The 24,577-nt window shown below is 28.2% G+C and overlaps 1 protein-coding gene across 1 annotated transcript in view; it reads left to right on the top strand.

The window, feature by feature from the left end:
- The first annotated feature begins 434 nt into the window (after positions 1 to 434).
- Positions 435 to 24,577, top strand: part of LOC119610688 — a 52,361-nt gene continuing 28,218 nt past the window's right edge. Inside the window, exons 1-3 of the mRNA XM_037966014.1 lie at positions 435 to 522; positions 21,023 to 21,072; positions 23,287 to 23,329. Of these exons, the coding sequence (XP_037821942.1) occupies positions 450 to 522; positions 21,023 to 21,072; positions 23,287 to 23,329 (166 nt within the window). The 5' untranslated portion in view covers positions 435 to 449. The remainder of the gene's footprint in view (positions 523 to 21,022; positions 21,073 to 23,286; positions 23,330 to 24,577) is intronic.

The raw sequence follows: 24,577 nt of genomic DNA, 5'->3' as shown, positions 1-24,577 counted from the left end.
TTTAATGAGTTGGCGTTTCATATTGAAAGCTTACGTCATTTCAGTTTTAGCAGTCATGGATGTTCAAGTATTTAGCTATTTAAAATTTAATTTATTGCAATTTATTGTTTAACAATTTTATGTTTTGTTTTTTTTTTTGTTTTTGGTATTTACTGTCATTATTTTCATGAATTTCAAATGCGTTTTTTGCGACTCTGACAGTTAGTTAGTAAACATATTGTTTAGGTATTTTAGAGTCGTTTATTTAGAAAAATTTATACTAAATATTTTGTTATGGTATTTGTTTAAGTTGAGCTTTTACGTGAGAGTGTTTCTATTGCTTAAATGTTGCAATATTTTAAAATAAATATTATTATTTAGTTAAAACATTTAGTTGAATTTGTTTAGTGTGAGTGTAGAAATGTTAATAGAAATTTGAAAATAAAAAATATTCTTAAATTGTAAGTTTGATGCTCAAAGTTTTAAAATTTAACCCATATTTGTGTGTGTGTGTGTTTGATTTGATATTTATCTTAATCAAGAGTAAGTATCATGATAATGCTGCTAATGACTCTGGATTTTTTGAAATACTTTCCTTATTGTCTTCAATTATAACGCATTCTAATGACAATAGATCATAATTAAGTAACTTAACAACTGCCGGCTACCGTTACACCTTTTTTCAAGAAATTCTTGTGTTCCAATCAATTGATGTAACACTTTGTTTTTGTTATATTTCCCTCAGTGCTCTTCTAATAATCTCTTACATGTATGTATTGTTAGTTCGCTTGACAGTTAAAATACTGTTGTTCATGTTCATATGACTTCGGCCACAATATTGTGTCATTTGATATGAATTGTAGAGATATAGAGTCAAATATACCGACATAGTTTATAATTTTTTTTCTACAATACATATTTTAAATTCAAAAATACTTAACTTTTTTGAAGTCATGTTATTTATTATGTTTTTAAAGAAAAGTATGTTGCTTCTTGGTTTACAGTGGCGGAGTTGCAGCAACGGTAAAAATGGGTAATACGAATATAAACTGTTTTACATCAATGCCTTTCTTTTGATATACATACATACATATTGCTTCCAAAAATCGATTGATAATCTGGACTATAGTCTATAGTTTGGACTATATTCTAGTCTAGTATATAGTTGGAATTCTTGTCTATAGAATGGCCTATAGTCTGGTCTGGACTATAGTCTTGTCTGAACTCTAGCCTTGTCTATAGCCTGGCCTATAGTCGTCCCTATAGCCTGGAAGAAGGTATTGTCTGCATTCTGATATATAGTTATGTCTGTAGTCAAGTCTATAGTCTGGAATATAGTCTAGTATATATTTCTATAGTCTAGTTTATTATTTTGTACATAGTCTAGTTTATAGTTTTATCTATAGTTTGGACTATAGTTTAATCTAGACTGCAGTCTCATCTACAGTCTGGAATATAGTGAATCTACTATACAGACTATAGTCTATATTCTGGACAATAGCTTATTTTATAGTCCAGACCGTAGTCTCGACTATAGTATTGTGTGTAGTCTATAGTAGGGACTATTTACATGTATATAGTCTGGACTAGAGTCCTGTCTATAGTCGAGTCTTTAGTCTTGGCTATAGTCTGGACTAAATAATTGTCTCAATTGTAGTCTGGTCTATAGTCTAGTCTATAGTCTGATCAATAGTCTAGTCTATAGTCTGGACTAAAGTCTAGTCTATAGTCTGGACTATAGTCTAGGCTATAGTCTAGGCAATAGTTTGGTATATAGTCTAGTCTATAGTCTGGTCTATAGTCTGGTCTATACTCTTCTATAGTCTGGACTGTAGTCTAGTCTATAGTCTGGTTTATAGTCTAGTCTATAGTCTGGACTATAGTCTAGTCTATAGTCTGGACTATTGTCTAGTCTATAGTCTGGACTATAGTCTAGTCTATAGTCTAGTCTATAGTCTGGACTATAGTCTAGTCTATAGTCTAGTCTATAGTCTGGACTATAGTCTAGTCTATAGTCTGGACTATAGTCTAGTCTATAGTCTGGACTATAGTCTAGTCTATAATCTAGACTATAGTCTGTAGTCTAGTCTATAGTCTGGACTATTGTCTTGTCTATAGTTTAAACTATCTACTAGTATGTAGTCTGGACTATAGTATTGTCCGTAGTCTATAGTCTGGACTATCTATTTGTATATAGTCTGGACTAGAGTCTTGTCTACAGTCGAATCTTTTGTCTTGACTGTAGTCGGGACTAAAGTATTGTCTATAGTCTCAACTATAGTCTGGACTATAGCCTAGTCTATAGTCTGGACTATAGTTTAGACTAGTCTATAGTCTGGACTATAGTTTAGACTAGACTATAGTCTGGACTATAGTTTAGACTAGACTATAGTCTGGACTATAGTCTAGTCTATAGTCTGGATAATAGTCTAGTCTATAGTCTGGTCTATAGTCTAGTCTATAGTATGGATTATAGTCTTGTCTATATTCTGGACTAAAGTCTTGTGTATAGTCTAAACTATCTATATGTATGTAGTCTGGACTATAGTCTTGTCTATAGTCTATAGTCTGGACTATGTACTTATATATAGTCTGGACTATAGTCTAGTCTATAGTCTGCCATATAGTCTTGTCTATAGTCTAGCCTATAGTCTTGTTTATAATCTGGACTAAAGTCTATAATATTGTCTGGGATGTCGTCCAGTCTATAGTCTGGAGTTTAGGCCAGTCCATGTCTTGTCTATGTTCTGAACTATAGTATAGTCTATCTCCCTACTTCCTCGCGACTACCTCCCTGATCTTTAGTTTCATTTAATAGCATAATTTGATCATCATCATCATCATCGCCAAGAACAACATTGTGTTTTTCCTAAGCTCTAGTTACTGTAACCATGATATTGTTGTTATAGCTTTTGTTATTAATTTTTGTTGTTCTTATTTCTTTTGGAGGGGGTAACAACAACACGTTTGAGAACATGATAAGGCAGGTTTAAAATTATAGTAAAAATTACAAATATGAATTTGTATGTTATGAATATTTCCCATTAATGTCGAAACACGTACATAAGGAAAATGAACAGATATAAATAGCAATATGATTTAGAATACTATTTTTTTTGTTTTGACCAACTTATTTGGAGGAAATTATTTGTTAGAATTTTACTATTGTGGTTTGTTTTTGTAACATGAATGAATTGTTATTTTGCTTGTACGATTATTGGCATGAGTAATCAATATTTTTGGTGGGAGATATTTTTTTTTGATTTTAGTTAATTATTGAGTTTTTGTTGGCGGACATGGTTACGGGAATAGAAGTTAACTGTGAAATTTTATAAAGAAGGAAATGAAGTGAAGAACACAAAGTAGGTGTATTACTTACCAACTTAGAACTTTTATATAAAAAACTGAAAATATTTTTCTTTTATTGTTGTAAGAATGTTTGGTTTATTTGTATTCTATTATTTACATAATATAACGGATTTTTTTTTTAATATTTTTATGAGTAATTTTAAAAGTTTTCTTTCAATATAAGAATTTTTATAATAATCAAAGTTATTTTAATGTCAATCAAGAATTTTAAGAAAAACTTGTTTTAGGTCATAACATCATAACAACTTGACATTGCATTTATGCTTGTCCTATAAAAAAACTAATAAAATAAATTTTCTTTAAACTTAATTTTTGAAATTTGTTCTTCTAAAAATCTTTCTATTTAATTTACATATTTTTAGAAAATTATAAACATTTATATTGTATTCAACTTGCTATCTGCTACCAGATAAATATCATCTTTATTTAACATCTATTCTTTTCTATTAATTTCATTTTATTATTAGAACATTAGATGAAACTCAAAGTAAAATATGTTAATATGGCTTAATAAAACACTAACAACTATAATAGGAAAAAACTAAAGAAATTTCTCCAATTTTTTTTTGTTGTGTCTGCCAGATATTAAGATTTAAAACTTGTTTTTTATGTTGTTTGGATTTTTTTGTATTTTGAATTATAGGATACAACACGATTTTGACCCAAACATAATACCAACTCAAATTAAGATCTCATGACTTCATTGGTGGGTCTTTTTATTTTAGACACAGACAAACATTTGAAACATTGTTTAAAGGAATTTTTTTTTTTACTAAAACAAAGGAAAGCCAAATGAACCACAATTGCTAACCAAATTTTTTTTAATAAAATCAAATCTTTTAAAAGTAGCAAGTTTTTATATTAATGTCATTAATTTTTTATTGTTATTTCATTAAAGGAGTTTTCTTTTTTTATGAAAATTAACATTTGTCTCAGCATGTTTTATCTTGGAAACGTGTTTGTTATAAATGTTTATATTTAATCAAAAAATTAAGGAATTTATTGTTTTCTATTGGAGGAAATTTTAAGCAAAAATTAAGTTATAAAGTTATATAGTTATAAAGTTATAAAGCTATAAAGTTATAAAGTTATAAAGTTATAAAGTTATAAAGTTATAAAGTTATAAGTTATAAAGTTAAGTTATAAGTTATAAAGTTAAGTATAAAGTTATAAAGTTATAAAGTTATAAAGTTATAAAGTTATAAAGTTATAAAGTTATAAAGTATAAAGTTATAAAGTAAAGTTATAAAGTTATAAAGTTATAAAGTTATAAAGTTATAAAGTTATAAAGTTATAAAGTTATAAGTTATAAAGTTATAAAGTTATAAAGTTATAAAGTTATAAAGTTATAAGTATAAGTATAAGTTATAAAGTTATAAAGTTATAAAGTTATAAAGTTATAAAGTTATAAAGTTATAAAGTTATAAAGTTATAAAGTTATAAGTTATAAAGTTATAAAGTTATAAAGTTATAAAGTTATAAAGTTATAAAGTTATAAAGTTATAAGTTATAAAGTTATAAAGTTATAAAGCTATAAAGTTATAAAGTTATAAAGTTATAAATCTATAAAGTTATAAAGTTACAAAGTTATAAACTTCTAAAGTTATAAAGTTATAAAGTTATAAGCTATAAGCTATAAAGTTATAAAGTTACAAAGTTATAAACTTCTAAGTTATAAAGTTATAAAGCTATAAAGCTATAAAGTTATAAAGTTACAAAGTTATAAACTTCTAAAGTTATAAAGTTATAAAGTTATAAAGATATAAAGCTATAAAGTTATAAAGTTACAAAGTTATAAACTTCTAAAGTTATAAAGTTATAAAGTTACAAAGTTACAAAGTTATAAAGTTATAAAGTTATAAAGTTATAAAGTTATAAAGTTATAAAGTTATAAAGTTATAAAGTTATAAAGTTATAAAGTTACAAAGTTGTAAAGTTATAAAGTTATAAAGTTATAAAGTTATAAAGTTATAAAGTTATAAAGTTATAAAGTTATAAAGTTATAAAGTTATAAAGTTGTAAAGTTATAAAGTTATAAAGTTATAAAGTTATAAAGTTGTAAAGTTATAAAGTTATAAAGTTATAAAGTTATAAAGTTATAAAGTTATAAAGTTATAAAGTTATAAAGTTATAAAGTTATAAAGTTATAAAGTTATAAAGTTATAAAGTTATAAAGTTAAAAAGTTATAAAGTTATAGTATAAGTTATAAAGTTATAAAGTTATAAAGTTATAAAGTTATAAAGTTATAAAGTTATAAAGTTATAAAGTTATAAAGTTATAAAGTTATAAAGTTATTAAAGTATAAGTTAAAGTTATAAAGTTATAAAGTCTAAAGTTATAAAGTTATAAAGTATAAAGTTATAACGTTAAGTTATAAAGTTATAAGTTATAAAGTATAAAGTTATAAGTTATAAGTAAGTTATAAAGTTTAAAGTTATAAAGTTATAAAGTTCTAAAGCTATAAAGTTATAAGTTTATAAAGTTTATAAAGTTATAATCTATAAGTTATAAAGTTACAAAGTTTTATAAATTCTAAAGTTTATAAAGTTATAAGTTATAAGTTATAAGCTAGTATAAAGGCTAATAAAGCTACTAAAGCTATAAAGATTACAAGTTATCAACGTTCTAAAGCTTCTAAAGTTATAAAGTTATAAGTTATAACGTTACAAGTACAAAGTTATAAAGTTTAAAGTTATAAAGTTATAAAGTTATAAAGTTATAAAGTTATAAAGTTTAAGTTAAAGTTATAAAGTTATAAAGTTAAAGTTATAAAGTTATAAAGTTATAAAGTTATAAAGTTATAAAGTTATAAAGTTATAAAGTTATAAAGTTATAAAGTTATAAAGTTATAAAGTTATAAGTTATAAAGTTATAAAGTTATAAAGTTATAAAGTTATAAAGTTATAAAGTTATAAAGTTATAAAGTTATAAAGTTATAAAGTTATAAAGTTATAAAGTTATAAAGTTATAAAGTTATAAAGTTATAAAGTTATAAAGTTATAAAGTTATAAAGTTATAAGTTATAAAGTTATAAAGTTATAAAGTTATAAAGTTATAAAGTTATAAAGTTATAAAGTTATAAAGTTATAAAGTTATAAAGTTATAAAGTTATAAAGTTATAAAGTTACAAAACTATAAAGTTATAAAGTTATAAAAAATCGATTTTTCATGTAATTTAGAAGTGATCACAGATTTCCATTGTTTTTGCTGTATCTCTTATAGTTTTCGAGAAAAACGCACTTTTATGTTTTCACTTAAAAAATCGATTTTTCATGGGAATTAGAAGTGATCACAGATTTTCATTGTTTTTGCTGTATCTCTCATAGTTTTCGAGAAATACGCAGTTTTATGTTTTTACTCAAAAAATCGATTTTTCATGGGATTTAGAAGTGATCACAGATTTTCATTGTTTTTGCTGTATAGTTTCCAAGAAAAACGCACTATAGTTTCCAAGAAAAACGCACTTTTATGTTTTCACTCAAAAATCGATTTTTCATGGGATTTAGAAGTGATCACAGATTTTCATTGTTTTTACTATATCTCTTATAGTTTCCAAGAAAAACGCAGTTTTATGTTTTCACTCAAAAAATCGATTTTGCATGGGATTTAGAAGTGATCACAGATTTTCATTGTTTTTGCTGTATCTTTTATAGTTTTCGAGAAAAACGTAATTTTATGTTTTCACTCATAAAATCGATTTTTCATGGGATTTAGAAGTGATCACAGATTTTCATTTTTTTTGCTGTATCTCTTATAGTTTTTGAGAAAAACGCACTTTTATGTTTTCACTTAAAAAATCGATTTTTCATGCGATTTAGAAGTGATCAGAGATTTTCATTGTTTTTGCTGTATCTCTTATAGTTTTCGAGAAAAACGCACTTTTATGTTTTGAATCAAAAAATCGATTTTTCATGCGATTTTGAAGTGAGCACAGATTTTCATTGTTTTTGCTGTATCTCTTATAGTTTTCGAGAAAAACGCACTTTTATGTTTTCACTCAAAAAATCGATTTTTCATGGGATTTAGAAGTGATCACAGATTTTCATTGTTTTTGCTGTATCTCTTATAGTTTTCGAGAAAAACGCACTTTTATGTTTTCACTCAAAAAATCGATTTTTCATGGGATTTAGAAGTGATCACAGATTTTCATTGTTTTTGCTGTATCTCTTATAGTTTTCGAGAAAAACGCACTTTTATGTTTTCACTCAAAAAATCGATTTTCATGGGATTTAGAAGTGATCACAGATTTTCATTGTTTTTGCTGTATCTCTTATAGTTTTCGAGAAAAACGCACTTTTATGTTTTCACTCAAAAAATCGATTTTTCATGGGGTTTAGAAGTGATCACAGATTTTCATTGTTTTTGCTGTATCTCTTATAGTTTTCGAGAAAAACGCACTTTTATGTTTTCACTCAAAAAATCGATTTTTCATGGGATTTAGAAGTGATCACAGATTTTCATTGTTTTTGCTGTATCTCTTATAGTTTTCGAGAAAAACGCACTTTTATGTTTTCACTCAAAAAATCGATTTTTCATGGGATTTAGAAGTGATCACAGATTTTCATTGTTTTTGCTGTATCTCTTATAGTTTTCGAGAAAAACGCACTTTTATGTTTTCACTCAAAAAATCGATTTTTCATGGGATTTAGAAGTGATCACAGATTTTCATTGTTTTTGCTGTATCTCTTATAGTTTTCGAGAAAAACGCACTTTTATGTTTTCACTCAAAAAATCGATTTTTCATGGGATTTAGAAGTGATCACAGATTTTCATTGTTTTTGCTGTATCTCTTATAGTTTTCGAGAAAAACGCACTTTTATGTTTTCACTCAAAAAATCGATTTTTCATGGGATTTAGAAGTGATCACAGATTTTCATTGTTTTTGCTGTATCTCTTATAGTTTTCGAGAAAAACGCACTTTTATGTTTTCACTCAAAAAATCGATTTTTCATGTAATTTAGAAGTGATCACAGATTTTCATTGTTTTTGCTGTATCTCTTATAGTTTTCGAGAAAAACGCACTTTTATGTTTTCACTCAAAAAATCGATTTTTCATGGGATTTAGAAGTGATCACAGATTTTCATTGGGATTTAGAAGTGATCACAGATTTTCATTGTTTTTATTGTTAAATAGATTTTTCGTGGGATTTAAATAAATCTATTTTCCATGGGATTTAGAAGTGATCACAGATTTTCATTGATTTTGCTGTATCTCTTATAGTTTTCGAGAAAAACGCAGTTTTATGTTTTCACTCAAAAAATCGATTTTTCGTGCGATTTATAAGTGATCACAGATTTTTATTGGTTTTGCGGTATCTCTTATAGTTTTCGAGAAAAACGCAGTTTTATGTTTTCACTCAAAAAATCGATTTTTCATGGGATTTAGAAGTGATCACAGATTTTCATTGTTTTATGTTTTCACTCAAAAAATCGATTTTTCATGGGATTTAGAAGTGATCACAGATTTTCATTGTTTTTGCTGTATCTCTTATAGTTTTCGAGGAAAAACGCAATTTTATGTTTTCACTCAAAAAAAAAAAAAAAAAAAAACGATTTTTCATGCGATTTAGAAGTGATCACAGATTTTCATTGTTTTTGCTTTATCTCTTATAGTTTTCGAGAAAAATGCAGTTTTATGTTTTCACTCAAAAAAACGATTTTTCATGGGACTTAGAAGTGATCACAGATTTTCATTGTTTTTGCTGTATCTCTTATAGTTTTCGAGAAAAACGCAGTTTTATGTTTTCACTCAAAAAATCGATTTTTCATGGGATTTAGAAGTGATCACAGATTTTCATTGTTTTTGCTGTATCTCTTATAGTTTTCGAGAAAAACGCAGTTTTATGTTTTCACTCAAAAAATCGATTTTTCATGGGATTTAGAAGTGATCACAGATTTTCATTGTTTTTGCTGTATCTCTTATAGTTTTCGAGAAAAACGCACTTTTATGTTTTCACTCAAAAAACGATTTTTCATGGGATTTAGAAGTGATCACAGATTTTCATTGTTTTTGCTGTATCTCTTATAGTTTTCGAGAAAAACGCAGTTTTATGTTTTCACTCAAAAAATCGATTTTTCATGGGATTTAGAAGTGATCACAGATTTTCATTGTTTTTGCTGTATCTCTTATAGTTTTCGAGAAAAACGCACTTTTATGTTTTCACTCAAAAAACGATTTTTCATGGGATTTAGAAGTGATCACAGATTTTCATTGTTTTTGCTGTATCTCTTATAGTTTTCGAGAAAAACGCAGTTTTATGTTTTCACTAAAAAAATCGATTTTTCATGGGATTTAGAAGTGATCACAGATTTTCATTGTTTTTTGCTGTATCTCTTATAGTTTTCGAGAAAAACGCAGTTTTATGTTTTCACTCAAAAAATCGATTTTGCATGGAATTTAGAAGTGATCACAGATTTTCATTGTTTTTGCTGTATTTCTTATAGTTTTCGAGAAAACGTAGTTTTATGTTTTCACTTAAAACCCCGATTTTTCATGGGATTTAGAAGTGATCACAGATTTTCATTGTTTTTGCTGTATCTCTTATAGTTTTCGAGAAAAACGCAGTTTTATGTTTTCACTCAAAAAATCGATTTTTCATGGGACTTAGAAGTGATCACAGATTTTCATTGTTTTTGCTGTATCTCTTATAGTTTTCGAGAAAAACGCAGTTTTATGTTTTGACTCAAAAAATCGATTTTTCATGGGATTTAGAAGTGATCACAGATTTTCATTGTTTTTGCTGTATCTCTTATAGTTTTCGAGAAAAACTCACTTTTATGTTTTGACTCAAAAAATCGATTTTTCATGGGATTTAGAAGTGATCACAGATTTTCATTGTTTTTGCTGTATCTCTTATAGTTTTCGAGAAAAACGCAGTTTTATGTTTTCACTAAAAAAATCGATTTTTCATGGGATTTAGAAGTGGTCACAGATTTTCATTGTTTTTGCCGTATCTCTTATAGTTTTCGAGAAAAATGCACTTTTATGTTTTCACTTAAAAAATCGATTTTTCATGGGATTTAGAAGTGGTCACAGATTTTCATTGTTTTTGCTGTATCTTTTATAGTTTCCAAGAAAAACGCACCTTTATGTTTTCACTCAAAAATCGATTTTTCATGGGATTTAGAAGTGGTCACAGATTTTCATTGTTTTTACTATATCTCTTATAGTTTCCAAGAAAAACGCAGTTTTATGTTTTCACTCAAAAAATCGATTTTACATGGGACTTAGAAGTGATCACAGATTTTCATTGTTTTTGCTGTATTTCTTATAGTTTTCGAGAAAAACGTAGTTTTATGTTTTCACTTAAAACCCCGATTTTTCATGGGATTTAGAAGTGATCACAGATTTTCATTGTTTTTGCTGTATCTCTTATAGTTTTCGAGAAAAACGCACTTTTATGTTTTCACTAAAAAAATCGATTTTTCAAGGGATTTAGAAGTGATCACAGATTTTCATTGTTTTTGCTGTATTTCTTATAGTTTTCGAGAAAAACGCACTTTTATGGTTTTACTCAAAAAGTCGATTTTTCATGCGATTTAGAAGTGATCACAGATTTTCATTGTTTTTGCTGTATTTCTTATAGTTTTCGAGAAAAACGCACTTTTATGTTTTCACTCAAAAAATCGATTTTGCATGGAATTTAGAAGTGATCACAGATTTTCATTGTTTTTGCTGTATCTCTTATAGTTTTCGAGAAAAACGCAGTTTTATGTTTTCATTCAAAAAATCGATTTTTCATGGGACTTAGAAGTGATCACAGATTTTCATTGTTTTTGCTGTATCTCTTATAGTTTTCGAGAAAAACGCACTTTTATGTTTTGACTCAAAAAATCGATTTTTCATGCGATTTAGAAGTGATCACAGATTTTCATTGTTTTTGCTGTATCTCTTATAGTTTTCGAGAAAAACTCACTTTTATGTTTTGACTCAAAAAATCGATTTTTCATGGGATTTAGAAGTGATCACAGATTTTCATTGTTTTTGCTGTATCTCTTATAGTTTTCGAGAAAAACGCACTTTTATGTTTTCACTCAAAAAATTATTTTTCATGGGATTTAGAAGTGATCACAGATTTTCATTGTTTTTGCTGTATCTCTTATAGTTTTCGAGAAAAACGCAGTTTTGTTTTCACAAAAAAAATATATTTTTCAAGGGATTTAGAAGTGATCACAGATTTTCATTGTTTTTGCTGTATCTCTTATAGTTTTCGAGAAAAACGCAGTTTTATGTTTTCACTAAAAAAATCGATTTTTCATGGGATTTAGAAGTGGTCACAGATTTTCATTGTTTTTGCCGTATCTCTTATAGTTTTCGAGAAAAATGCACTTTTATGTTTTCACTTAAAAAATCGATTTTTCATGGGATTTAGAAGTGATCACAGATTTTCATTGTTTTTGCTGTATCTTTTATAGTTTCCAAGAAAAACGCACCTTTATGTTTTCACTCAAAAATCGATTTTTCATGGGATTTAGAAGTGGTCACAGATTTTCATTGTTTTTACTATATCTCTTATAGTTTCCAAGAAAAACGCAGTTTTATGTTTTCACTCAAAAAATCGATTTTACATGGGACTTAGAAGTGATCACAGATTTTCATTGTTTTTGCTGTATTTCTTATAGTTTTCGAGAAAAACGTAGTTTTATGTTTTCACTTAAAACCCCGATTTTTCATGGGATTTAGAAGTGATCACAGATTTTCATTGTTTTTGCTGTATCTCTTATAGTTTTCGAGAAAAACGCACTTTTATGTTTTCACTAAAAAAATCGATTTTTCAAGGGATTTAGAAGTGATCACAGATTTTCATTGTTTTTGCTGTATTTCTTATAGTTTTCGAGAAAAACGCACTTTTATGGTTTTACTCAAAAAGTCGATTTTTCATGCGATTTAGAAGTGATCACAGATTTTCATTGTTTTTGCTGTATTTCTTATAGTTTTCGAGAAAAACGCACTTTTATGTTTTCACTCAAAAAATCGATTTTGCATGGAATTTAGAAGTGATCACAGATTTTCATTGTTTTTGCTGTATCTCTTATAGTTTTCGAGAAAAACGCAGTTTTATGTTTTCATTCAAAAAATCGATTTTTCATGGGACTTAGAAGTGATCACAGATTTTCATTGTTTTTGCTGTATCTCTTATAGTTTTCGAGAAAAACGCACTTTTATGTTTTGACTCAAAAAATCGATTTTTCATGCGATTTAGAAGTGATCACAGATTTTCATTGTTTTTGCTGTATCTCTTATAGTTTTCGAGAAAAACTCACTTTTATGTTTTGACTCAAAAAATCGATTTTTCATGGGATTTAGAAGTGATCACAGATTTTCATTGTTTTTGCTGTATCTCTTATAGTTTTCGAGAAAAACGCACTTTTATGTTTTCACTCAAAAAATGATTTTTTATGGGATTTAGAAGTGATCACAGATTTTCATTGTTTTTGCTGTATCTCTTATAGTTTTCGAGAAAAACGCAGTTTTGTTTTCACAAAAAAAATATATTTTTCAAGGGATTTAGAAGTGATCACAGATTTTCATTGTTTTTGCTGTATCTCTTATAGTTTTCGAGAAAAACGCAGTTTTATGTTTTCACTAAAAAAATCGATTTTTCAAGGGATTTAGAAGTGGTCACAGATTTTCATTGTTTATGCTGTATCTTTTATAGTTTCCAAGAAAAACGCACCTTTATGTTTTCACTCAAAAATCGATTTTTCATGGGATTTAGAAGTGGTCACAGATTTTCATTGTTTTTACTATATCTCTTATAGTTTCCAAGAAAAACGCAGTTTTATGTTTTCACTCAAAAAATCGATTTTACATGGGATTTAGAAGTGATCACAGATTTTCATTGTTTTTGCTGTATTTCTTATAGTTTTCGAGAAAAACGCAGTTTTATGTTTTCACTAAAAAAATCGATTTTTCAAGGGATTTAGAAGTGATCACAGATTTTCATTGTTTTTGCTGTATTTCTTATAGTTTTCGAGAAAAACGCACTTTTATGGTTTTACTCAAAAAGTCGATTTTCCATGAGATTTAGAAGTGATCACAGATTTTCTTTGTTTTTGCTGTATCTCTTATAGTTTTCGAGAAAAACGCACTTTTATGTTTTCACTTAAAAAATCGATTTTTCATGGGATTTAGAAGTGATCACAGATTTTCATTGTTTTTGCTGTATCCCTTATAGTTTTCGAGAAAAACGCACTTTTATGTTTTCACTCAAAAAATCGTTTTTTCATTGGAATTCGAAGTGATCACAGATTTTCATTGTTTTTGCTGTATCTTTTATAGTTTTCGAGAAAAACGCACTTTTATGTTTTCACTCAAAAAATCGATTTTTCATGGGATTTAGAAGTGATCACAGATTTTCATTGTTGTCATTGTGTTTGCTGTATCTCTAATAGTTTTCGAGAAGAACGCACTTTTATGTTTTCACTTAAAAAATCGATTTTTCATGGGATTTAGAAGTGATCACAGATTTTCATTGTTTTTGCTGTATCCCTTATAGTTTTCGAGAAAAACGCACTTTTATGTTTTCACTCAAAAAATCGTTTTTTCATTGGAATTCGAAGTGATCACAGATTTTCATTGTTTTTGCTGTATCTTTTATAGTTTTCGAGAAAAACGCACTTTTATGTTTTCACTCAAAAAATCGATTTTTCATGGGATTTAGAAGTGATCACAGATTTTCATTGTTGTCATTGTGTTTGCTGTATCTCTAATAGTTTTCGAGAAGAACGCACTTTTATGTTTTCACTTAAAAAATCGATTTTTCATGGGATTTAGAAGTGATCACAGATTTTCATTGTTTTTGCTGTATCTCTTATAGTTTCCAAGAAAAACGCACTTTTATGTTTTCAGTGAAAAAAATCGATTTTAATGGGATTTAGAAGTGATCACAGATTTTCATTGTTTTTGCTGTATCTCTTATAGTTTTCGAGAAAAACGCAGTTTTATGTTTTGACTCAAAAAATCGATTTTTCATGGGATTTCGAAGTGATCACAGATTTTCATTGTTTTTGCTGTATCTCATATAGTTTCCAAGAAAAACGCACTTTTATGTTTTCACTCAAAAAATCGATTTTTCATGGGATTTAGAAGTGATCACAGATTTTCATTGTTTTTGCTGTATCTCTTATAGTTTTCGAGAAAAACGCAGTTTTATGTTTTCACTTAAAAAATCGATTTTTCATGGGATTTAGAAGTGATCACAGATTTTCATTGTTTTTGCTGTATCCCTTATAGTTTTCGAGAAAAACGCACTTTTATGTTTTCACTCAAAAAATCGTTTTTTCATTGGAATTCGAAGTGATCACAGATTTTCATTGTTTTTGCTGTATCTTTTATAGTTTTCGAGAAAAACGCACTTTTATGTTTTCACTCAAAAAATCGATTTTTCATGGGATTTAGAAGTGATCACAGATTTTCATTGTTGTCATTGTGTTTGCTGTATCTCTAATAGTTTTCGAGAAGAACGCACTTTTATGTTTTCACTTAAAAAATCGATTTTTCATGGGATTTAGAAGTGATCACAGATTTTCATTGTTTTTGCTGTATCTCTTATAGTTTCCAAGAAAAACGCACTTTTATGTTTTCAGTGAAAAAAATCGATTTTTCATGGGATTTCGAAGTGATCACAGATTTTCACTGTTTTTGCTGTATCTTTTATAGTTTTCGAGAAAAACGCACTTTTATGTTTTCACTCAAAAAATCGATTTTTCATGGGATTTAGAAGTGATCACAGATTTTCATTGTTTTTGCTGTATCTCTTATAGTTTTCGAGAAAAACGCAGTTTTATGTTTTCACTTAAAAAATCGATTTTTCATGGGATTTAGAAGTGATCACAGATTTTCATTGTTTTTGCTGTATCCCTTATAGTTTTCGAGAAAAACGCACTTTTATGTTTTCACTCAAAAAATCGTTTTTTCATTGGAGTTCGAAGTGATCACAGATTTTCATTGTTTTTGCTGTATCTTTTATAGTTTTCGAGAAAAACGCACTTTTATGTTTTCACTCAAAAAATCGATTTTTCATGGGATTTAGAAGTGATCACAGATTTTCATTGTTGTCATTGTGTTTGCTGTATCTCTAATAGTTTTCGAGAAGAACGCACTTTTATGTTTTCACTTAAAAAATCGATTTTTCATGGGATTTAGAAGTGATCACAGATTTTCATTGTTTTTGCTGTATCTCTTATAGTTTTCGAGAAAAACGCACTTTTATGTTTTCACTCAAAAAATGATTTTTTATGGGATTTAGAAGTGATCACAGATTTTCATTGTTTTTGCTGTATCTCTTATAGTTTTCGAGAAAAACGCAGTTTTGTTTTCACAAAAAAAATATATTTTTCAAGGGATTTAGAAGTGATCACAGATTTTCATTGTTTTTGCTGTATCTCTCATAGTTTTCGAGAAAAACGCAGTTTTATGTTTTCACTAAAAAAATCGATTTTTCAAGGGATTTAGAAGTGGTCACAGATTTTCATTGTTTTTGCCGTATCTCTTATAGTTTTCGAGAAAAATGCACTTTTATGTTTTCACTTAAAAAATCGATTTTTCATGGGATTTAGAAGTGATCACAGATTTTTATTGTTTTTGCTGTATCTCTTATAGTTTTCGAGAAAAACGCACTTTTATGTTTTCACTAAAAAAATCGATTTTTCAAGGGATTTAGAAGTGGTCACAGATTTTCATTGTTTTTGCCGTATCTCTTATAGTTTTCGAGAAAAATGCACTTTTATGTTTTCACTTAAAAAATCGATTTTTCATGGGATTTAGAAGTGATCACAGATTTTCATTGTTTATGCTGTATCTTTTATAGTTTCCAAGAAAAACGCACCTTTATGTTTTCACTCAAAAATCGATTTTTCATGGGATTTAGAAGTGGTCACAGATTTTCATTGTTTTTACTATATCTCTTATAGTTTCCAAGAAAAACGCAGTTTTATGTTTTCACTCAAAAAATCGATTTTACATGGGATTTAGAAGTGATCACAGATTTTCATTGTTTTTGCTGTATTTCTTATAGTTTTCGAGAAAAACGCAGTTTTATGTTTTCACTAAAAAAATCGATTTTTCAAGGGATTTAGAAGTGATCACAGATTTTCATTGTTTTTGCTGTATCTCTTATAGTTTTCGAGAAAAACGCAGTTTTATGTTTTGACTCAAAAAATCGATTTTCCATGTAATTTAGAAGTGATCACAGATTTTCATTGTTTTTGCTGTATCTCTTATAGTTTTCGAGAAAAACACACTTTTATGTTTTCACTCAAACAATCGATTTTCCATGTAATTTAGAAGTGATCACAGATTTTCATTGTTTTTGCTGTATCTCTTATAGTTTTCGAGAAAAACGCAGTTTTATGTTTTCACTCAAAAAATCGATTTTTCATGGGATTTAGTAGTGATCACAGATTTTCATTGTTTCACTTTTCATGGGATTAAGAAGTGATCACAAATTTTCATTGTTTTTGCTGTATCTCTTATAGTTTTCGAGAAAAACGCACTTTTATGTTTTGACTCAAAAAATCGATTTTTCATGCGATTTTGAAGTGATCACAGATTTTCATTGTTTTTGCTGTATCTCTTATAGTTTTCGAGAAAAACGCACTTTTATGTTTTCACTTAAAAAATCGATTTTTCATGGGATTTAGAAGTGATCACAGATTTTCATTGTTTTTGCTGTATCTCTTATAGTTTTCGAGAAAAACGCAGTTTTATGTTTTCACTAAAAAATCGATTTTTCATGGGATTTAGAAGTGATCACAGATTTTCATTGTTTTTGCTGTATCTCTTATAGTTTTCGAGAAAAACGCAGTTTTATGTTTTCACTAAAAAAATCGATTTTTCAAGGGATTTAGAAGTGATCACAGATTTTCATTGTTTTTGCCGTATCTCTTATAGTTTTCGAGAAAAACGCAGTTTTATGTTTTCACTAAAAAAATCGATTTTTCATGGGATTTAGAAGTGATCACAGATTTTCATTGTTTTTGCTGTATCTCTTATAGTTTTCGAGAAAAACGCAGTTTTATGTTTTCACTAAAAAAATCGATTTTTCATGGGATTTAGAAGTGATCACAGATTTTCATTGTTTTTGCTGTATCTCTTATAGTTTTCGAGAAAAACGCAGTTTTATGTTTTCACTAAAAAAATCGATTTTTCATGGGATTTAGAAGTGATCACAGATTTTCATTGTTTTTGCTGTATCTCTTATAGTTTTCGAGAAAAACGCAGTTTTATGTTTTCACTTAAAAAATTGATTTTCATGGGATTTAGAAGTGATCACAGATTTTCATTGTTTTTGCTTTATCTCTTATAGTTTTCGAGAAAAACGCACTTTTATGTTTTCACTAAAAAATCAATTTTTCATGGGATTTAGAAGTGATCACAGGTTTTCATTGTTTTTGATGTATCTCTTATAGTTTTCGAGAAAAACGCACTTTTATGTTTTCACTCAAAAAATTGATTTTTCATGGGATTTAGAAGTGATCACAGATTTTCATTGTTTTTGATGTATCTCTTATAGTTTTCGAGAAAAACGCACTTTTATGTTTTCACTCAAAAAATTGATTTTTCATGGGATTTAGAAGTGATCACAGATTTTCATTGTTTTTGCTGTATCTCTTGTAGTTTTCGAGAAAAACGCAGTTTTATGATTTCACTCAAAAAATCGATTTTTCATGGGATTTAGAAGTGATCACAGATTTTCATTGTTTTTGCTGTATCTCTTATAGTTTTCGAGAAAAACGCACTTTTATGTTTTCACTCAAAAAATTGATTTTTCATGGGATTTAGAAGTGATCACAGATTTTCATTATTTTTGCTGTATCTCTTGTAGTTTTCGAGAAAAACGCAGTTTTATGATTTCACTTAAAAAATCGATTTTTCAAGGGATTTAGAAGTGATCACAGATTTTCATAGTTTTCGAGAAAAACGCAGTTTTATGTTTTCACTCAAAAAATCGATTTTTATTGGGATTTAGAAGTGATCACAGAATATCATTGTTTTTGCTGTATCTCTTATAGTTTTCGAGAAAAACGCACTTTTGTGTTTTCACACAAAAAATCGATTTTTCATGGGATTTAGAAGTGATCACAGATTTTCATTGTTCACTTTTATGTTTTTACTCAAAAAATCGATTTTTCATGGGAATTAGAAGTGATCACAGATTTTCATTGTTTTTGCTGTATCTCTTATAGTTTTCGAGAAAAACGCATTTTTATGTTTTCACTAAAAAAATCAATTTTTCATGGGATTTAGAAGTGATCACAGATTTTCATTGTTTTTGATGTATCTCTTATAGTTTTCGAGAAAAACGCACTTTTATGTTTTCACTAAAAAAATCAATTTTTCATGGGATTTAGAAGTGATCACAGATTTTCATTGTTTTTGCTGTATCTCTTATAGTTTTCGAGAAAAACGCAGTTTTATGTTTTCACTTAAAAAATCGATTTTCCATGGGATGATCACAGATTTTCATTGTTTTTGCTGTATCTCTTATAGCTTTCGAGAAAAACGCACTTTTATGTTTTCACTCACAAAGTCGATTTTTCATGGGATTTAGAAGTGATCACAGATTTTCATTGTTTTTGCTGTATCTCTTATAGTTTTCGAGAAAAACTCACTTTTATGATTTTTCATGGGATTTAGAAGTGATCACAGATTTTCATTGTTTTTGCTGTATCTCTTATAGTTTTCGAGAAAAACGCACTTTTATGTTTTCACTCAAAAAATCGATTTTTCATGGGATTTAGAAGTGATCACAGATTATCATTGTTTTTGCTGTATCTCTTATAGTTTTCAAGAAAAACGCACTTTTATGTTTTCACTCAAAAAATCGATTTTCCATGGGATTTAGAAGTGATCACAGATTTGCGTTGTTTTTGCTGTATCTCTTATAGTTTCCAAGAAAAACGCAGTTTTATGTTTTCACTAAAAAAATCGATTTTTCATGGGATTTAGAAGTGATCACAGATTTTCATTGTTTTTGCTGTATCTCTTATAGTTTCCAAGAAAAACGCACTTTTATGTTTTCACTCAAAAAATCGATTTTTATTGGGATTTAGAAGTGATCACAGATTTTCATTGTTTTTGCTGTATCTCTTATAGTTTCCAAGAAAAACGCACTTTTATGTTTTCACTCAAAAAATCGATTTTTATTGGGATTTAGAAGTGATCACAGATTTTCATTGTTTTTGATGTATCTCTTATAGTTTTCGAGAAAAACGCACTTTTATGTTTTCACTCAAAAAATCGATTTTCCATGGGATTTAGAAGTGATCACAGATTTTCATTGTTTTTGCTGTATCTCTTATAGTTTTCGAGAAAAACGCAGTTTTATGTTTTCACTCAGAAAATCGGTTTTTCATGGGATTTAGAAGTGATCACAGATTTTCATTGTTTTTGCTGTATCTCTTATAGTTTTCGAGAAAAACGCAGTTTTATGTTTTCACTCAGAAAATCGGTTTTTCATGGGATTTAGAAGTGATCACAGATTTTCATTGTTTTTGCTGTATCTCTTATAGTTTTCGAGAAAAACGCAGTTTTATGTTTTCACTCAAAAAATCGATTTTCCATGGGATTTAGAAGTGATCACAGATTTTCATTGTTTTTGCTGTATCTCTTATAGTTTTCGAGAAAAACGCAGTTTTATGTTTTCACTAAAAAAATCGATTTTTCATGGGATTTAGAATTGATCACAGATTTTCATTGTTTTTGCTGTATCCTTATAGTTTTCGAGAAAAACGCATATAGTGTATTTACATAGTTATAAAGTTATAAATTTATAAGGTTTTAAAGTTATATAGAGTTATATAAGGTTCTATAGTTCTAAAGTCGTTAAGTTCAACCGTTCTAAAGTTCCAAAGTTCTGGAGTCTTAAAGTTTTATATTTCTGAATTTATAAAGCTATTAATTCATAAACTAATAAAAAGTACCATTAAATCTAAGAGAAAGTAGTATTAAATTCCTCATTTTTAGTATTTTTAGCTCTCTGGCCATTCATTCCTTTCTCTAATTAAACTTTTTAACGTCAACCTTAATTCCCAGCTAATAAATTACTTCCATAATAATTTTCTTGCAATAAAATGCTCTATTATTATCCACCAGGTTTTTTTTTCTTTATTCTAAATAGGTTATTCTTATTTGATTTGTATCTAATTAATGTTATCATGTGCTATTTATCTAATATATTTTCAAATTGTATTCTCATCTGCCAAATAACTTGATAGAAGGCACGAAGAAAACGTTTCTTTAAAATATAATTTTGCTAATGAAAAAGAAATGTGTTTTTTTTATTGTTGCAAAAGCCATAGACAATCAAAAACTCATTAGAGCTGGTCTGAGATTGTAAAAGATGAACAAAAAAAATGTGTTAAATAAGATTTGGCATGATTGAAAAAGTAACAATTAATAGGGGTATTCACATGCAGCGGATAGATTTACATATTTTGTAAAATTTAAAATTTTGTGCAAAAATAACACTATATTGAAGATTGTTTTCTCTTACAAGAAATATTTATTTTATTCTAGAACATAATGTCTTGTTATTACCATATTAACCAGATTACCCTTAATATAATGGTTTTATTGTTATGTTATATATATGAATTTTTTCAAAAGAAAACCTATTTGTATTCAATCTCTTATAAATTTTAATGTTTTTAATTTTTTGTTTTTTGCAGGCATCATGGGCTCTTCCACCTTTACACTCTACACCTCATTACACATATTTGTAAGTACAGAAGTAACAATTAGGGCTGCCAGAAAATCTAGCCTATACAATCGAATTGAAGTAGTCTTGTCTGTAGAACAGCCTATAGTTTAGTTTATAGACTAGTATATAGACTAGTCTATAATCTGGTCTATATTCTGGTATATAGTCCGGTCTATAGTCTAGTCTATAGTCCAATCTATAATTTAGTCTATAGTCTCGTCTACAGTCTAGCCTTTAGTTTATTATCTAGTTTATAGAATGTAACTGAAATGTAACTGAACTAGAACTGAACTAGAACTCAACTAGAACTGAACTAGAACTCAACTAGAACTGAACTAGAACTGAACTAGAATGAGAACTGAACTAGAACTGAACTAGAACTGAACTAGAACTGAACTAGAACTGAACTAGAACTGAACTAGAACTGAACTAGAACTGAACTAGAACTGAACTAGAACTGAACTAGAACTGAACTAGAACTGAACTAGAACTGAACTAGAACTGAACTAGAACTGAACTAGAACTGAACTAGAACTGAACTAGAACTGAACTAGAACTGAACTAGAACTGAACTAGAACTGAACTAGAACTGAACTAGAACTGAACTAGAACTGAACTAGAACTGAACTAGAACTGAACTAGAACTGAACTAGAACTGAACTAGAAACTGAACTAGAACTGAACTAGAACTGAACTAGAACTGAACTAGAACTGAACTAGAACTGAACTAGAACTGAACTAGAACTGAACTAGAACTGAACTAGAACTGAACTAGAACTGAACTAGAACTGAACTAGAACTGAACTAGAACTGAACTAGAACTGAACTAGAACTGAACTAGAACTGAACTAGAACTGAACTAGAACTGAACTAGAACTGAACTAGAACTGAACTAGAACTGAACTAGAACTGAACTAGAACTGAACTAGAACTGAACTAGAACTGAACTAGAACTGAACTAGAACTGAACTAGAACTGAACTAGAACTGAACTAGAACTGAACTAGAACTGAACTAGAACTGAACTAGAACTGAACTAGAACTGAACTAGAACTGAACTAGAACTGAACTAGAACTGAACTAGAACTGAACTAGAACTGAACTAGAACTGAACTAGAACTGAACTAGAACTGAACTAGAACTGAACTAGAACTGAACTAGAACTGAACTAGAACTGAACTAGAACTGAACTAGAACTGAACTAGAACTGAACTAGAACTGAACTAGAAACTGAACTAGAACTGAACTAGAACTGAACTAGAGAACTGAACTAGAACTGAACTAGAACTGAACTAGAACTGAACTAGAACTGAACTAGAACTGAACTAGAACTGAACTAGAACTGAACTAGAACTGAACTAGAACTGAACTAGAACTGAACTAGAACTGAACTAGAACTGAACTAGAACTGAACTAGAACTGAACTAGAACTGAACTAGAACTGAACTAGAACTGAACTAGAACTGAACTAGAACTGAACTAGAACTGAACTAGAACTGAACTAGAACTGAACTAAACTGAACTAGAACTGAACTAGAACTGAACTAGAACTGAACTAGAACTGAACTAGAACTGAAACTAGAACTGAACTAGAACTGAACTAGAACTGAACTAGAACTGAACTAGAACTGAACTAGAACTGAACTAGAACTGAACTAGAACTGAACTAGAACTGAACTAGAACTGAACTAGAACTGAACTAGAACTGAACTAGAACTGAACTAGAACTGAACTAGAACTGAACTAGAACTGAACTAGAACTGAACTAGAACTGAACTAGAACTGAACTAGAACTGAACTAGAACTGAACTAGAACTGAACTAGAACTGAACTAGAACTGAACTAGAACTGAACTAGAAACTAGAACTGAACTAGAACTGAACTAGAACTGAACTAGAACTGAACTAGAACTGAACTAGAACTGAACTAGAACTGAACTAGAACTGAACTAGAACTGAACTAGAACTGAACTAGAACTGAATTAGAACTGAACTAGAACTGAACTGGAACTGAACTAGAACTGAACTAGAACTGAACTAGAACTGAACTAGAACTGAACTAGAACTGAACTAGAACTAGAACTGAACTAGAACTGAACTAGAACTGAACTAGAACTGAACTAGAACTGAACTAGAACTGAACTAGAACTGTACTGGAACTGAACTAGAACTTAGTTTTCATTTAATAAATTTAATTTCCACAAATTAATGTTATCTTTTTTGTCTAATTACAGCTGATAGTTCTATTAACAGCAAAGGCTGCCCAAATACCAACAAGTAAGTAAATTTGAAAAAAATTTAATTATTAAAAAAAAAACTATTTTCCTAAATGAACATTTATCCATTTTACTCTTTTGGTATTTAATACCTCTGTAAAGTATGTGTCTTAAGTCTTTTATTAAACACTCTATTGTAACATAGGCAAAACGAAAGTGTAGCTTTCTTAAGTCTTTTGTTTTTTATTTACATTTAAGCAAGTTTTAATTAATAATGAATAATTTTAGGTAATTTATGAAATGAAAAATTAATAGTAACACTATTTTAGTTTAATTTCAATACAAATTTTTATTGCTAAAATAAATTATAGCTAATTTTTCTCTTTGTTGTTGTTGTTTACTCCAAAAAAAAGTGAATGGTAATATGATGTGGTCTTATTTTAAATAGTTTGTTTTGTTAACCATACTCAATACAAACATGTTCATATTCAAAGTTGTTAGAGGAGCTGATTTCAAGCTGTTTTATTGTGAATTAGTTATTCAGGTTTCTTTTTTTTTTTTTTTTTTTTTAATTTTGCTGTTTGTTTTTTTTTTTTTTTGCAAGAAAATGTTACAATTACTTGTGTATACACATATTGGTTAATATGGTCACAAATATTTAAAGTTTTACTAATGTTTATTTGCCTATATTTGAGGGGGATTTAGTTTTACAATTTTGTAATTGTTAGCTTGCTAAAGAGTAACTCACTGGCAGAAAATGTGGGGAATTTAACGCTTGCAATACATATTGCTAAATCAATAGTTAAGTGTGTGAAACTTAAGTAAGTTTTACCTCAATAAGTGATTAATTGAAATTGTGGTTTTTATTCAAGAAAAACATTAATAATTTCAAGGTTATAATGAAGTTAACTTAATAATTAAGAAAATTATTAGCTTCTGATGATATTTATCACTTCCAAGTGATAACTTCTGCTTTAAATTTCCAATTTTTAAAATAAAGAAAATTTTAAGTAATATTAACTTCTAGCTTTTCTTTTGTTTTAATTTCATAATATTACTCTTTGTTGTCGCATTAAATTCGCCAAAACAACAAAGGCATCCTTTCATAACTTTTATTAAATCATGTAGAAAATCCTATAAATCATATTGTTGACGTCGTCTTCTTATACAACATCAACAGCAACAACAATAGCAACAATTGTCTTTCAGTATTTTATTGCTTCTTTATTTCCTCTAAGCAACATGTAAGAGGTGCGGCAACAGCAATATAAATATACGCCACCGAAATGCGGAAGAACTTCACTTCGTA

The sequence above is a fragment of the Lucilia sericata genome, unplaced genomic scaffold (genome assembly GCF_015586225.1).
Source record: "Lucilia sericata isolate MDLA Ls3-8-SP2 unplaced genomic scaffold, ASM1558622v1 Contig001263F_arrow, whole genome shotgun sequence".
Lineage (NCBI taxonomy): Eukaryota > Metazoa > Arthropoda > Insecta > Diptera > Calliphoridae > Lucilia > Lucilia sericata.
The sequence above is the reverse complement of the archived record's forward strand: the minus strand, read 5'-3'. Positions and strand labels throughout refer to the sequence as shown.